Consider the following 16,590-nt stretch of genomic DNA (forward strand, 5'->3'; position numbering starts at 1 on the left):
TGATCTGCTCTGTTGACGTCCAGAATATCAATACTGTAATGTTGACTAGAGCATACCGGCACATCCGTTTTTGTTATTTTCAATTATTTTAACCATGTTGGCATTACAACTTTAAACATTATGCTTTATCATCGTCTTTAAAGTTGTTATGGCAACACAGTCAACTTGATTAATTAACTACTGTGCCTCCCCATACAAAACAGCCTGGCAGGCTTTTGGGGTTAATACTAGGCTTTTTGGAAGTAAATCGTCCCCAAAAGTAACTCTCTCGATTCCAACCATTCCAGGGGTGTTGTGAGTTTTTTTTGTTGGCTTATGTTCTTAAAGAGGATCTACCTACACATCTATACAATTATGGACCCATTCACCCAAAAACAGGTGATTTGGCCTTGGATTGTATAGGTGTGTACCCAGCATCAGTCTTTCCAGAAGTATTTTCTATATACTGTAATGTTATCTAGCTGCTGTGTGAAAAATATTTTTGATCATGTAACATCATGTTATTTAGGTGCTGTACTTTTTCATTTGTAATAACAGATTATTTATATTTAGAAACTTCTGACACTGGCTATACTAGGACTCCTGGCCATAAATGTAGTGCGTTGTATCCACCGTAGTAACCAGTGGAAGTCTGAGGAACTCCTATTCCAGAGCGCACTCTGTGTGTGTCCTCTGAATGCTAAAGTAAGTCCGTGGGTTCAGATATAAAATCTAGATTTAAAGAAAAGATATAGGTGAACTGTGTTGCTCAGATTAAAAAACAACAAAATGTACCTTTGTCTACATTGTGTTCATCTAAGGCTTACCTGTATGCTGAAAGTATAAACTTTTGAGATAACGGGTGACATTTAATGCGATGTGATTTTTGCGATTTTTTTTTTTTTTTGGCAAAAAAAGTCAGAAATCGCACGTTTTTCCTAAATCCCATATTTAATGAGATGCGTAAAACTGCAAAATCCCACATTCTGAAGGTGCAATTTTTTTTTTTATTATTTTAAGTATCGCCGGAACTTGACGGTTTTTGCATTGTAAAGTATACAAATCGCGTATTTAATGAGATGGGAAAATGTTACTAAAAATCGCCACACATGCAGACCAGGTTCTGACAGGCAAATTTGCTAGAACCAAGAACAGATCATGGAGATCTGTGCATGGTCCTTTTTTAAAAAATGTGTAAAAGTAAATTTGTTAAAATAAAAATGGCGTGAGGTCCCCCCTCCTGATCATAACCAGCCCTGGGCTCATTGAGCGGGACCTGGTTCCAAAAATACGGGGGACAAAACGTGTAGGGGTCCCCTGTATTTCTGAAACCAACCCTGGTCTTCAACAGCCCGCGGTGTCATGCCACAGCCGGGGGACACTTTTTACATAAGGTCCCCTGGCCGTACCATGTTCACCGTGGCTGGTCAGCCTTGGACGGGGTACCTGGCCCCCCCTGGCCTGATAGGGTTAAAGCAATCATACATAACATTGCTTTATACAGGTGAACCGCTGGGACTTGTAGTCCACCTGTAAAAAAAAAAATTTAAAATAAAACACACACACACACAGAAAAGTAGAACTTTATTACACACACACACCACAATTTTACACCAATATACTTACCAACCCAGGATCCAGCGTTGATTCAGGAGAGGTAATGCCAATTCCTTACATGTGTGATTGAAACAGCTGCTCATCCCCATGGTAACCTTGTAATTAGAGATGAGCGGGTTTGGTTTTATCTGGATCAGAAAGCAGGATCCAAAACACGTGATGGCGGATAGCCAATTGGAAAAATCCAAAATTGCGATAATTTGCCAATAAGAACCAAGTAAAACTGAACCCGCTCATCTCTACTTGTAATACATGCACCAAGTACTGTAATTGCATCTGCTAAATGAGGGTCCTGTTTTCTTTCAAAACTTTCTTTTTAAGATAGTAATGTGGGAATCTTTCTTCTTTTTTAATACATTACAAAATGCTCCTATAAAAAATGTCAATTGTATTTCTGCAGTTTTCATTGAAAGCATAATGTCGCTTGGCATGTAAAAGGAGAACGCTTCCCTTTTCATTATGCTTAAAGGAAGTGCTTTTGAGAATAGGGCTAAAATGACTGAAGTTGACAAACCTGCTCCTACATTAGTGGGATTTGTGTTTATTCTGTATAAAGCTCACATACTGTACATTGTAAATGGTCTGGTCCCTTAGCCAGGTTATTTTCTAACTCTTCCACTCATATCGATGACCAAACTGGTGCTCAGGCCAAGACATTGGATCACAAACTGGCTGGTCAGTTGGAAAACAACCAAATTTTTTTAGTCCTATAACTCTTTAGTGAAGGAATTTTGGGATTTACACAAGTGAACAAACAACTCACACACACAAACAGAGAAACTGATAAGTAACAGGTCATGAGCGATCAAATTGTCATAGAATTGTCAATAGCTAAACAGGTCAAATGACTTATTAGGCAATAACGAACCACCATGCGAGAGGCTAAGAAAAAAACAGAGAGGGGGGGGGGGGGGTAGAAGACAGGGGAATAAAGAAGAAAAAAAAAAAAGGACAGATCTGGGGGTATGCAATCCTCCGCCACTATTTCGGACAGGCGAAATAGCGGCGGATGCCTATTCAATGTTATCATTACCGACAGCATTGAAGAGGCAGAACGAGCCTGACTTTAAAAGCTGTCGGGCTCGTTCTGCCGATAACAGACGTATTTCGGCTATCCATGGCCGTTTACGCAGACACTTCCCCTTTTCGCCAATAGGCAGGGGGGACATTTGCAGATTTGCTGTTGGGCAAACCTCAAACGGGCCAGGATCACTGCTGTCCGGACGGACCGACAGTTGTGATCAGGGATTGCATACTCCCCTAAGACTGTTGTGGTTCAGGTCTGACATTCGTCTGTGCTGCTGTTACTATTGAACACACACGCACAGAACAAATTGCTAACATTGCATGTGTACAGTATAGAGACTTTAAATTTTTTAATTTTATGTCTAGTCTCCTTTATGAGGTGTCTTTAAAATGTATTTTCTTATGTCAATAGAATCCTGCATAATGAATATATATTCTGATTTGCAAATTGGATCCAACTTAGTCTTTTTTTCATCATTTATAGGTGCACTACAATGTAGGTAAAAATTTAGCAGATCAAGGCCTTCAGTCCGATGCCATTAAGTACTACAGAGAAGCTGTAAGGTAATGTTAGATGGTTTTCTGGGATTATAGATTTGCGTTCTGTATAAATGTGTCCTTTCAGAACATAATGCGAGATGTCTTGGAGCAGCCTGAGACCGCGGACACCGCTGATCATCTTTTTCTGCATCGGCCCTGTCTTGGCTTTGTCGCAGCATCACACAACATGCTATATTACTGCTCTCTCATAGATTAAAAAATGATAAAATGTGTTCAGAAAACACAGTGTTCAGTGCACATTGATAGATCTCTTTATTTATAGCTGGAAAATGCCACCATCCTAGATACGAAGAGCACTTAATATAATCTACTTAGCGAACAGCAGCTTCGCTATCCTGACATGTACTACTGTAAGGCTTACTGGTTTTAAACACACTCCTTATATAATATTTGATGTTTCCAGGTTAAATCCCAAATATGTTCATGCAATGAACAACCTTGGAAATATACTAAAAGAGAAAGATGAACTCCGTGAAGCTGAGCAACTTTTATCCCGCGCTGTGTCAATCCAGTAAGTGCTTAGAGAAAGTGTGTAGTAAAGAAATATGCGGTACTGTATATTTTGGTTAATTGCCCTTTTTAATCTGATATTTCTTTATCCCAATTATAGACCTGATTTCTCCGCTGCATGGATGAACTTGGGTATTGTGCAAAACAGCCTTAAACAGTTTGAAGAAGCTGAAAAAAGCTACCTAACTGCGATCCGGTACAGGAAAAAATATGCAGACTGTTACTATAACTTGGGACGACTGGTAAATGTTCTCCTGTTCTCAGTATACTTAGCTTCGGTACTTGTTTCCTAGCACGGCGCCCATCGCATACCGTACTTATTGGTGTGTGATTCGATCTTCCCGTTAAATTAACAGGAGTACTTGTACAATGAAATATCGCATGGCATGCGATGCGATTCGATTTTTAATTGTACAAGCATCCTGATGGGTGCTTACAATGTTAAATGCACCCCCATTGTCAACTCCACCCCCACTATCAACGGCAACCTGAAGCATGGCGAGTGCAGCGAGCCCACGAGGGGCGGCGTTACGCATCCTCCTACCTTTTAATACCCCCACTATCCACGTCAGCGTGGAGTTGATTCTACATAGTGTGGCGAGCCCCGCGAGGGGACGTGGAATACAAGCCGGAAGCGTGGCGAGGAATACGAGCCCGAAGAGTGGCGAGCGCAGCGGAATACATGTAAAGTAATCAGTGTCCGCTCGCCACACTTCGGGCTCGCCACACTATCTAAAATCAACTCCACGCTAACGTGGAAGGAATCGCATCGCATGCCGCTATATTGCATGCAATGCAATAAGATGCACTTTGATCAAAATCGGGGGCGCCGTGCTAGGAAACCTTCGCTTCTTTTGCAATTTTTCCAGGCATATTATTTTTCTGAACAGTAAAATGTAACTTATTTACAAGCATAGAATTATTTAACTCATCTAATCCCTGTGACTAAGGTTTTATGTGCAATATATAATACTTGTTGACTCTTACATACTGTAAGCTTCATGTCTGTGGGGGGGGATCGGATCGGATCCGATGTCAAACACAACCAATTTCTCATCCCAATCTGTCGAAATTGGGTCATATCTGCCCAAATCGGATTAGTGTATGGGGAGTTTTAGTAACTGGAAAAATCTGAACATGGAAGGAATATTCTTCAGAGGTTGACAGAAAAAGGACTGGAGCGAGACTGATATCCAGTCCAATTCTAATATATTAATGCTAAAATAAGAACGTATTTCTTGGACCACTCCCTCTCTTTTCTTTTCTGTGGAATACCCTGCTCATTGGCTGAACCTTTTTTTTTTTAGTAATTAAATTCAGGACCTAGTCTTCTCTGTATTCAGTGCACTAATTTCAGAAAGGTTACATATGGAAGCGGCAGTCATTTGGAAATGTTTCCAATTATGGCATTCCAGTAACTTGTTAATTTTATACAGAGCGGTTGAACATTTGATAATCGGACCATCTAAAGTTCAATGTCTAATGCACCAGATTATCAATTAATGACATTAACATCCAGTAGCTCAGAACTTTGTATGCAGAATAGTGATTATTATAGGATGTATGTTACAGATCTATGTAAAGTTCTATCCACTTATTTACTAGCAACATTAAAAGCAGTAGCTTGTGTATTGTACAGGTAATCATTAATTCCATCGGACGTCTGCAGCAGCTAGTTTATAATCATTACTTGGTAACCATGGCGAGAGAAGTGATGCACTAATGACACCGAAAAGTGTCATGTCAAACTTTTCACGTGTTGACCTTTTTGCTGTTCACCTAATGACTGTTGGTCTAGAAATGGTCTGTGATCTATACCACAATCTGATCTTTGAGCTGGCCAGGCCATCCGGGTTATCGATCTTTCTGTAGACCAGTGCAACGCTGCCCTGGAAACATGAAAGGTAGTATTGTCATCCTGATAACATTTATGTTTCCTAAGAACTGGCATAATGTAGGGAGCACAGAGTTACTGAGAACATCTCTATACTTTTCAGAGTTAATGTGACCATGCATTACAACTAGTGGACACATGCCAGACCAGTTGAAACAGCCCCACAGCATAACATCACCACCTCCATGTTTCCCTGTAGATACTGTACACTCTGGCATCAGACGTTCTCCTGGCAATCCCCAAACACGTCCATCTGGTCTGCAAAGTGTGAATCGCGATTTGTTTGTTTTATACCTTTTACAAACGTGTCTGTTGCAGGAACTTCTCACTTGGGCAGGGTTGTCCTATAACTTTGTCAGAAGGCCTGACCATTTCTAGTTACAGTCTAAAACATTTAACGTTTCAGTATGCAGATTTAAATCGACATATGGATGCACTGAACGCCTGGAGAAATGCAACGTTTTTGAAGCCACAGCACAGTTTGGCTTGGAATAACATGATCATACTGCTTGATAATACAGGTAAACTACTATTTTTGTCTTTTTAAAAATAATTTTCGCTGCTGACATGTTTGCTGTTTTTTATTTTTTATTTGTGTCTCTTCCTTAGGCAATTTGGCTCAGGCTGAAGCTATTGGAAGGGAAGCCTTAAAACTGTTACCACATGACCACTCCATCACATTCTCCTTAGCCAATGTGCTGGGAAAGGCTCAGAAGTACAAGGTTGGTTTGGTGTAAACTCTAAAGCAGCATGTTATGCATGAGTTCCTCTGACTGTATCTGTGCCATTAGTCTTCAGGTGTAACTGTAGCTGTCGTTTTCTATAGAATAGGTGCAGTTAAACAGCATGGGGTCTGCATACATGTGAAGTGGTAGTATTTAGATATTTGTGATCTGCTTTGTCCATACCACTTCTTGCACACTATAAGCATTTTAGTGTTTTGGGTTTCTTCTGGCACTTTGGCCACCTGAGGGCATTGTTCTTTTGTTGTCTGATTTTTTTTTTTTGCTTTGCACCCACTAAGAAATACAGATCCAGGCCTGATTTAGATACACAAACCCTAATGCTTATGTACAAATCCACTGGGGAGTGGATTGCGCAGGTGTAGGAGCTGTTCTGCTCATATTCAGAATGGGTCCTGTGCGATTGCTCGCAGTGCCTCCTTAGCCAAAGCATGAATGGCACGCTGTGGCATATAGGGTGCGAAGGCTTCTTTCATCACAGTGATAATTGCATTAATCATCTTTGGACGCAGCACTCGGATCGTAGGTGCTGGCTGGATGCATCTTTTGCCTCCCTGTAGCTGTGCAGTACCAAACCTATCCGAATAAGGCCCAAAGTCCCTTATTGCTTTTCCCGTCTTTAGTGATTTATCCAAAACCTACTGTTTGTAATCTGTATTATACTTCAGTTATACGAGAAAACTAAAACTATTTTGAAACCTATTATACACGTCACTTTGACTAATTGTACTTTAGCCTTCAAAGAATGTACAGATTTTCTATTCTTTTAATTTCAGGAGTCTGAAGGTTTGTTCCTTAAAGCCATTAAAGCAAACCCTTCGTCTGCGAGTTATCATGGCAATTTGGGTAAGAGCCATTTCAATTCTTCAACTGAATAAACTGTCACCCAGTAGATACATAAACTGTGAGAGATTTTTTTCTATTGATGGAGTGGAAAATTAATTATCAAACAATGTCAAGAATGAAACGTCAAGAAGCATATGTTTAACAGTCCATTCTCACTGCGTAGTAATTGAAAAGGGTAAAATCAATATCAATCAAAAATGAGGGTGTACAAAAAGCCTACCCATTGGAGTGAAGCATTTCCATTATGAGGTGATGACTGTTCGCACTGTAAATGTTTCCATGTGCGGACCCTTTGTTTAGGAACAGCATGAGCAGAATGGGAAAAAAAAACTGTAAGCGCTCTTTTGAGGCCTGCTCTTTCTTACAGCAGAACTCTGTCAAAGTTTTCAGGGCACGCTGAGATAAAGCATGCATGAAAATCAGGAACGTATTGAAAGAACTGGACATGACAAAACACTGATGAGTCATTGGTCAAGTGATATTGTTTTTCAGCCATTGATGAGATTTGTATTCTAAGTAATTATACATTTAAAATAACACTGTGATATCAATGAACATATCTGCACACTACAATATATGCAGTAATTCAGTTGTTCTGTGCAAACAACAAATCACTTAAGTGATTTATGATTTAGATTGAATGTCAACTGAGAAAAGTTATTTCAGAAAGTGTTTTTTTTTTTTTTTTATTACAAAAGTATTTTTATTTTGTTGAAGTTCACCTTACAATTCACCACAACTGTGCCACAAGATACCGACACAGTTTGCATGCAGTAAACACTGCTCTAATATGAGATATATCGGAGAACACTTCCCATTTGGAAACCAAAAACTGAATTTAAATCTAATTAAACTCCTACAAAAAATGTATAATAGATATCCGACTAACCATAAAATAATCAGTTGGCATCACAAGTAGACAATCACAAGCTTCTCACTAGTAGTTGCGACCTCCATCATGTGCTGTTCATTCAAACCGACATGTAGGTGTCTGTGTCCCAGTCTGCATGTTCACAGTTGCACAAACAAGCTCTTACTGTTAACTGCATTGGTTAGAATGTTTCTGTCACCTCTCGATGACCAGCCTGGAGTAAGTGCCAGAATCATGCAAACCACATACGGTATACATCTGATAACTTGGTACTTATGAGTTATCCGGGCGCCCGATTTCTAAATCGGGTCGGATCGGGAACATCGCATCGCATCGCATGCGACCATCGGATGCGATGCGATGCGATGACCCGATTTTTCCATAGGAATCAATGTTAAAATGGACTGAGTCCATTTTAACATGGAATTCAATGGGAAAAAGGGGTCCATTTCATACCCCTACTATCCAAGTGGGCATGGAGTTGGATATAAACCTGTGGCGAGCGTAGCGAGCCACCGAGCCCGAAGCGTGGCGAGCGGACATAGAATACCGTTCGCTCGCCACGCTTCGCTCGCCACGCTTCGCTCGCCACGCTTCGGGCTCGGTGGCTCGCTACGCTCGCCACAGGTTTATATCCAACTCCATGCCCACTTGGATAGTAGGGGTATGAAATGGACCCCTTTTTCCCATTGAATTCCATGTTAAAATGGACTCAGTCCATTTTAACATTGATTCCTATGGAAAAATCGGGTCATCGCATGCGATGCGATATCGCATCGCATCGCATCTGATTGTATGCCTTAACTTAAGGCATACAATCAAAAAATCGGGCGCCCAGATAACTCATAAGTACCGATAACTTTTCTCGCCATGCACACAGCAGTGTCATTGAGAATACCACTACACAAACTGACAGGCCAGATGTCTGCTATGATCTTAATATGTAGTATGCAAGATGAAAGGAAGAGCCAAATATGATAAATATTGCCAGTTTTATATGAATCCTCACCGTGTTCATTGAAGTACATCCTATAGAGTCCATATAGACAGTGTCTAGCTGGGTTTAGCAAAGTGCAAGTTGTAGTTTAGATTATAAACCTAATGAATACTGATGTATTGTGGCTGATGAATACTAAGGCTCTGTTACTAATTTGTGCTATTACTTGTTTGCGTATATATGCATATACAACTGTACATATTGCAGTCCTGAAATAAGTTTTGCCAATACAATAGACAGAATGTATTGGACTTATTATCCCCAGTGAAGAAGGGCACATGGAACACTAACTGATGTTGACTGGTGTGAGTTACTGCATAGGCCTATCGATCACCTCTACCTTCCTGAGTCATGGCCATGGTTATTCCCAGGTCTGACCAGGGTCAGCTGCAGTGGGAAAGGCAGACCCAAAACATACTTGACCCTGGTCATGCCTAAAAGGCTGATGATTTGATGGGCTCAGGAGTGACATCTCCAAGCATATTGTGTGAACGCCGAGGACCTGGGACCCAGCGGTGCTGTGATAGGGGTAAATGTATGACCCATGTTCGGTATCACCTTACAGCTACTGCTGAGTGGTAATGTCAGAAAGATGCAGATCCAACTGGTAAGGCAGGCCGCTAATGTGTGACGCTGGCTTCATAATATTCTTCTTGGATGAGGCTGGGATCCAGACACTCCTCTTGATCGCAATCGTAAGTTGGCGGAACTGTCCTGGCATATAATAGAGTGTGGGGCGAAATACCGACGCCAGGATCCCGACCGCCACAATCCTAACAGGGCTTGCGGCCTCACTATGGCCCTTATTCTGATCGGTGCGGATTTCTCCGCATGCGTTCGGCCCGCCGATGGTGATCGTCTGCGCATGTGCAGAGGTCACTCTGCGCATGTGCAGGCGATTTCGCCGCACGTATTCTTGACACGCCGCACAGGGGGCGTAGAGGGGCCTGAGGGGCTACTTAGCCTCATTACCCTATGCATACGCCCCGCGTTTCATGGGCGTTCCCATGCAAACGCGGGGCGTATGCATGGTAATGAGGCCGTGACGCGTGTGTAGGGGGCGGGCATCTGACATCGCCGGATGTCAGCTGCCCGCCCCCATACATGATTTCACACGGACAAGTGTCCGTGTGGTCTTGTGTGGCGGGACCTGGTGGAGCGTGCGGCCCTGCATTCGATGTTCGGCGACCATCGAATGCAGGGGCTGCTCCCAAGACGGAGGAGGCGTATCCCCGTCCAATTTCATGCGGATCACCACATATCCGCGTACGGACGGAGGTGGCGATCCGTATGGAAGGCGGGGATTCGCCTGCACGGTCGTGGCCGCATATTCTGATCGGGCCGCACCGATCAGAATAAGGCCCAATGTTCGGCACACTAATTTATTCTCCCTCTACCTTTTTCTAGCATAAGGCTTGTACAAGTTTCACTGGTTTGACTGATTGGTGGCATATAAAGAAGTACAAAGCCTGGTGGTATACACTGACAGTGGGTGTCTCAGTACGTGCATATTCAGATGTGCAGATGTACCAGGGATGGGCTTTGTAGCAGCATTAGTATAAAGTCACAGACTCAAGGCTGCGACTGCCTCAGAATTATGCCCTGTGATGATGGAGTTTCCCGCCACCTCCACAGACTCCACGCCTCAACAGTTCCCGTCCTCATTAGGGTTGCATTTAGAAATTTACCTGGATGGTTTAATATCCAAATCCTCCATTGTCGTTATCTGTCAACTGTCTCAACAGCTCCCTTGTCGTCTCCATCTCAGTAACTGATACAAAATGGGTTCCCTTAAGTACAGATTTGATGGTAGGGAAAATAAAGAAGTTAGAACATTCCAAACTGTTTCTTAGAAGAAAATCCTCCATTAGGACAACACGTTTTCGGTCTGATTCTTTCCAGCAAAGTTTCTAAACTATGTTTTTAGTGATGATTCACTGTTGCATCTTTTGATACCTAGTCTTACAAAATAACACCCATAGCAAACCTAACAATTAACATGGCTTTGAGTTTGGATTTGCTTTGATATGCTTTCTTGGTGATGATGGTGTTTTCCAGTGCATGGACTGTTGTTTTGTCATAATGGAAGCGCCAAGGTTCAAAACCGTTAAAAGCCTTATCTAAAAAATGAGAATCCGCTTGGATTTGATTCATAATGTCTGTACAATTTTTCGCTTTTGATTTTATTTCTGCTTGGCAGTGAGAACCATCTTAGCACAAATGTTTGTCATGTTAAGGTTTTGATACAAAACTTGTCTAACAATTTCCTTGGCAATGTTTACCATTTCTTTTATCATGCTAAGTCAACCATCAGTTGGAACAATTTCCCCCATTTTTTTTTTACCTTTTTTCCTTTTGTGTTTGATGTGCAAGGCCTTCCGGAATGTTCAGTCTTAAATGTCCTCACAACAATCACTAAATCTTTTGTGCCACTCAAAAACAGGTGCACTCACACTCTGCTCTAGTGGTTTCCGACCTTAATTGGAAGTGAGCTACTCAAAACAAAATAAACCTATTGAAGAGCTAAAGATGGAGCCGCGTACATCTAGCCGGGCCTCTAACATTTTTTTATAGAAAAAATCGGTACTCTTTACCTAGAACGGCGCCAGCGATTGAAATCGCGGTCGTCGGGGGTAAAAATCGCGGTGATCGCGGGCATCGCGGGTAAATCGGGATGGCCGCGATGACCGCGATCACCGCGATTTTCCCATAGGGAACAATGTTAAAACGGCAGATTCACCGCGATTTTACTGTTAAATGCCTCAATGGACCCGATTTGGGGCCAAATAGGCCAAATTAACCCTTAAATGTCCCCCCAAATTTTTAACGCCACCCCACGATCCACGCCAACCCGAAGCGTGGCGAGCGCTGCGAGCCCGCGAGGGGCGGCGGTACGCGTCCTCCGACCTTTTCATGCCCTACTATCCACTAGGGCGTGGTGTGAGAATATAATAGTGTGGCGAGCCACCGAGCCCGAAGCGTGGCGAGCGGACGCGGATACCTTCACAGGTAGACGCGTCCCCTCGCGGGCTTCACAGGTGTCCGCCTCGCCACGGACACCTGTGAAGCCCGCGAGGGGACGCGCATAACTGTGAAGGTATCCGCGTGCGCTCGCCACGCTTCGGGCTCGGTGGCTCGCTGCGCTCGCCACACTATTATATTCTCACACCACGCCCTAGTGGATAGTAGGGCATGAAAAGGTCGGAGGACGCGTACCGCCGCCCCTCGCGGGCTCGCTGCGCTCGCCACGCTTCGGGTTGGCGTGGATCGTGGGGTGGCGTTAAAAATTTGGGGGGACATTTAAGGGTTAATGGGCTCTGTGGCCCATTTAACATTGATTCCTATGGCCAAATCGGGTGGATTGAGCCATTTAACAGTAAAATCGGGTCCATCGCGCCTTTTAACATTGATTCCTATGGGAAATCGGGAGCATCGCGTCGCGGGCATCGCGGGTACATTTATGGCCGGCCGCGACGCGACCGACACGATTTCCATGTTTAACATTGGTTTCAATGTGAAATCGCGGGCATCGCGTCGGTCGCGTCGCGGCCATACATACATGTACCCGCGATGCCCGCGACGGGCGCCGTTCTAGGTAAAGAGTACCAAAAAATCTGTATAAAAAACAATAAATGCCCCTTGCACATTATGCCACACACATACTGCCTATTACACATAATGTCACACACCATAATGCCCCTGACATAATATGCCCCACACTGCAATAACCCCAACACAATATGCAGCTTCCACATGATGCCACCTGTAGTGCTGCTTATACATAAAGCACCCTGTGATGCCACTTACAAATGATGCCCTCTGTATTGCTGCTTTAAAATGATTCCTCCTGTAGTGTCCCTTACAAATAATGCCCCCTGTATTGAATGCCCTCTGCGGTGCTGATTTATAAATAATACGCTTCATAGTGAAGCTTTACAAACTCATCTCATAGGCTCCCACTTACCAGGCTCTCTGCTCTGCTGCTGGCCAGTGAAAGATGGGGCTGCCTCATGAGCAAATCGCAGCGGTACACTGCTCTAATATGAGATATATCGGAGAACACTTCCCATTTGGAAACCAAAAACTGAATTTAAATCTAATTAAACTCCTACAAAAAATGTATAATAGATATCCGACTAACCATAAAATAATCAGTTGGCATCACAAGTAGACAATCACAAGCTTCTCACTAGTAGTTGCGACCTCCATCATGTGCTGTTCATTCAAACCGACATGTAGGTGTCTGTGTCCCAGTCTGCATGTTCACAGTTGCACAAACAAGCTCTTACTGTTAACTGCATTGGTTAGAATGTTTCTGTCACCTCTCGATGACCAGCCTGGAGTAAGTGCCAGAATCATGCAAACCACATACGGTATACATCTGATAACTTGGTACTTATGAGTTATCCGGGCGCCCGATTTCTAAATCGGGTCGGATCGGGAACATCGCATCGCATCGCATGCGACCATCGGATGCGATGCGATGACCCGATTTTTCCATAGGAATCAATGTTAAAATGGACTCAGTCCATTTTAACATGGAATTCAATGGGAAAAAGGGGTCCATTTCATACCCCTACTATCCAAGTGGGCATGGAGTTGGATATAAACCTGTGGCGAGCGTAGCGAGCCACCGAGCCCGAAGCGTGGCGAGCGGACATAGAATACCGTCCCCTCGCGGGGCTCGCTTCGCTCGCCACGCTTCGCTCGCCACGCTTCGGGCTCGGTGGCTCGCTACGCTCGCCACAGGTTTATATCCAACTCCATGCCCACTTGGATAGTAGGGGTATGAAATGGACCCCTTTTTCCCATTGAATTCCATGTTAAAATGGACTCAGTCCATTTTAACATTGATTCCTATGGAAAAATCGGGTCATCGCATGCGATGCGATATCGCATCGCATCGCATCTGATTGTATGCCTTAACTTAAGGCATACAATCAAAAAATCGGGCGCCCAGATAACTCATAAGTACCGATAACTTTTCTCGCCATGCACACAGCAGTGTCATTGAGAATACCACTACACAAACTGACAGGCCAGATGTCTGCTATGATCTTAATATGTAGTATGCAAGATGAAAGGAAGAGCCAAATATGATAAATATTGCCAGTTTTATATGAATCCTCACCGTGTTCATTGAAGTACATCCTATAGAGTCCATATAGACAGTGTCTAGCTGGGTTTAGCAAAGTGCAAGTTGTAGTTTAGATTATAAACCTAATGAATACTGATGTATTGTGGCTGATGAATACTAAGGCTCTGTTACTAATTTGTGCTATTACTTGTTTGCGTATATATGCATATACAACTGTACATATTGCAGTCCTGAAATAAGTTTTGCCAATACAATAGACAGAATGTATTGGACTTATTATCCCCAGTGAAGAAGGGCACATGGAACACTAACTGATGTTGACTGGTGTGAGTTACTGCATAGGCCTATCGATCACCTCTACCTTCCTGAGTCATGGCCATGGTTATTCCCAGGTCTGACCAGGGTCAGCTGCAGTGGGAAAGGCAGACCCAAAACATACTTGACCCTGGTCATGCCTAAAAGGCTGATGATTTGATGGGCTCAGGAGTGACATCTCCAAGCATATTGTGTGAACGCCGAGGACCTGGGACCCAGCGGTGCTGTGATAGGGGTAAATGTATGACCCATGTTCGGTATCACCTTACAGCTACTGCTGAGTGGTAATGTCAGAAAGATGCAGATCCAACTGGTAAGGCAGGCCGCTAATGTGTGACGCTGGCTTCATAATATTCTTCTTGGATGAGGCTGGGATCCAGACACTCCTCTTGATCGCAATCGTAAGTTGGCGGAACTGTCCTGGCATATAATAGAGTGTGGGGCGAAATACCGACGCCAGGATCCCGACCGCCACAATCCTAACAGGGCTTGCGGCCTCACTATGGCCCTTATTCTGATCGGTGCGGATTTCTCCGCATGCGTTCGGCCCGCCGATGGTGATCGTCTGCGCATGTGCAGAGGTCACTCTGCGCATGTGCAGGCGATTTCGCCGCACGTATTCTTGACACGCCGCACAGGGGGCGTAGAGGGGCCTGAGGGGCTACTTAGCCTCATTACCCTATGCATACGCCCCGCGTTTCATGGGCGTTCCCATGCAAACGCGGGGCGTATGCATGGTAATGAGGCCGTGACGCGTGTGTAGGGGGCGGGCATCTGACATCGCCGGATGTCAGCTGCCCGCCCCCATACATGATTTCACACGGACAAGTGTCCGTGTGGTCTTGTGTGGCGGGACCTGGTGGAGCGTGCGGCCCTGCATTCGATGTTCGGCGACCATCGAATGCAGGGGCTGCTCCCAAGACGGAGGAGGCGTATCCCCGTCCAATTTCATGCGGATCACCACATATCCGCGTACGGACGGAGGTGGCGATCCGTATGGAAGGCGGGGATTCGCCTGCACGGTCGTGGCCGCATATTCTGATCGGGCCGCACCGATCAGAATAAGGCCCAATGTTCGGCACACTAATTTATTCTCCCTCTACCTTTTTCTAGCATAAGGCTTGTACAAGTTTCACTGGTTTGACTGATTGGTGGCATATAAAGAAGTACAAAGCCTGGTGGTATACACTGACAGTGGGTGTCTCAGTACGTGCATATTCAGATGTGCAGATGTACCAGGGATGGGCTTTGTAGCAGCATTAGTATAAAGTCACAGACTCAAGGCTGCGACTGCCTCAGAATTATGCCCTGTGATGATGGAGTTTCCCGCCACCTCCACAGACTCCACGCCTCAACAGTTCCCGTCCTCATTAGGGTTGCATTTAGAAATTTACCTGGATGGTTTAATATCCAAATCCTCCATTGTCGTTATCTGTCAACTGTCTCAACAGCTCCCTTGTCGTCTCCATCTCAGTAACTGATACAAAATGGGTTCCCTTAAGTACAGATTTGATGGTAGGGAAAATAAAGAAGTTAGAACATTCCAAACTGTTTCTTAGAAGAAAATCCTCCATTAGGACAACACGTTTTCGGTCTGATTCTTTCCAGCAAAGTTTCTAAACTATGTTTTTAGTGATGATTCACTGTTGCATCTTTTGATACCTAGTCTTACAAAATAACACCCATAGCAAACCTAACAATTAACATGGCTTTGAGTTTGGATTTGCTTTGATATGCTTTCTTGGTGATGATGGTGTTTTCCAGTGCATGGACTGTTGTTTTGTCATAATGGAAGCGCCAAGGTTCAAAACCGTTAAAAGCCTTATCTAAAAAATGAGAATCCGCTTGGATTTGATTCATAATGTCTGTACAATTTTTCGCTTTTGATTTTATTTCTGCTTGGCAGTGAGAACCATCTTAGCACAAATGTTTGTCATGTTAAGGTTTTGATACAAAACTTGTCTAACAATTTCCTTGGCAATGTTTACCATTTCTTTTATCATGCTAAGTCAACCATCAGTTGGAACAATTTCCCCCATTTTTTTTTTACCTTTTTTCCTTTTGTGTTTGATGTGCAAGGCCTTCCGGAATGTTCAGTCTTAAATGTCCTCACAACAATCACTAAATCTTTTG

General features: G+C 43.7%; 1 protein-coding gene across 3 annotated transcripts in view; it reads left to right on the forward strand.

Moving 5' to 3' along the window:
• TMTC4 (transmembrane O-mannosyltransferase targeting cadherins 4) overlaps positions 1-16,590 on the forward strand; it is a 47,745-nt gene that overhangs the window by 25,753 nt on the left and 5,402 nt on the right. For all 3 annotated transcript variants that reach the window (XM_083168625.1, XM_083168624.1, XM_083168626.1), the window contains exons 12-18: positions 553-684; positions 3,107-3,186; positions 3,587-3,694; positions 3,794-3,935; positions 5,994-6,108; positions 6,197-6,309; positions 7,107-7,176. In XM_083168625.1, coding sequence (XP_083024751.1) covers positions 553-684; positions 3,107-3,186; positions 3,587-3,694; positions 3,794-3,935; positions 5,994-6,108; positions 6,197-6,309; positions 7,107-7,176 — 760 coding nt within the window. The remainder of the gene's footprint in view (positions 1-552; positions 685-3,106; positions 3,187-3,586; positions 3,695-3,793; positions 3,936-5,993; positions 6,109-6,196; positions 6,310-7,106; positions 7,177-16,590) is intronic.

This window comes from Crinia signifera, chromosome 2, assembly GCF_055691185.1.
Source record: "Crinia signifera chromosome 2, ASM5569118v1, whole genome shotgun sequence".
Classification (NCBI taxonomy): Eukaryota; Metazoa; Chordata; class Amphibia; order Anura; family Myobatrachidae; genus Crinia; species Crinia signifera.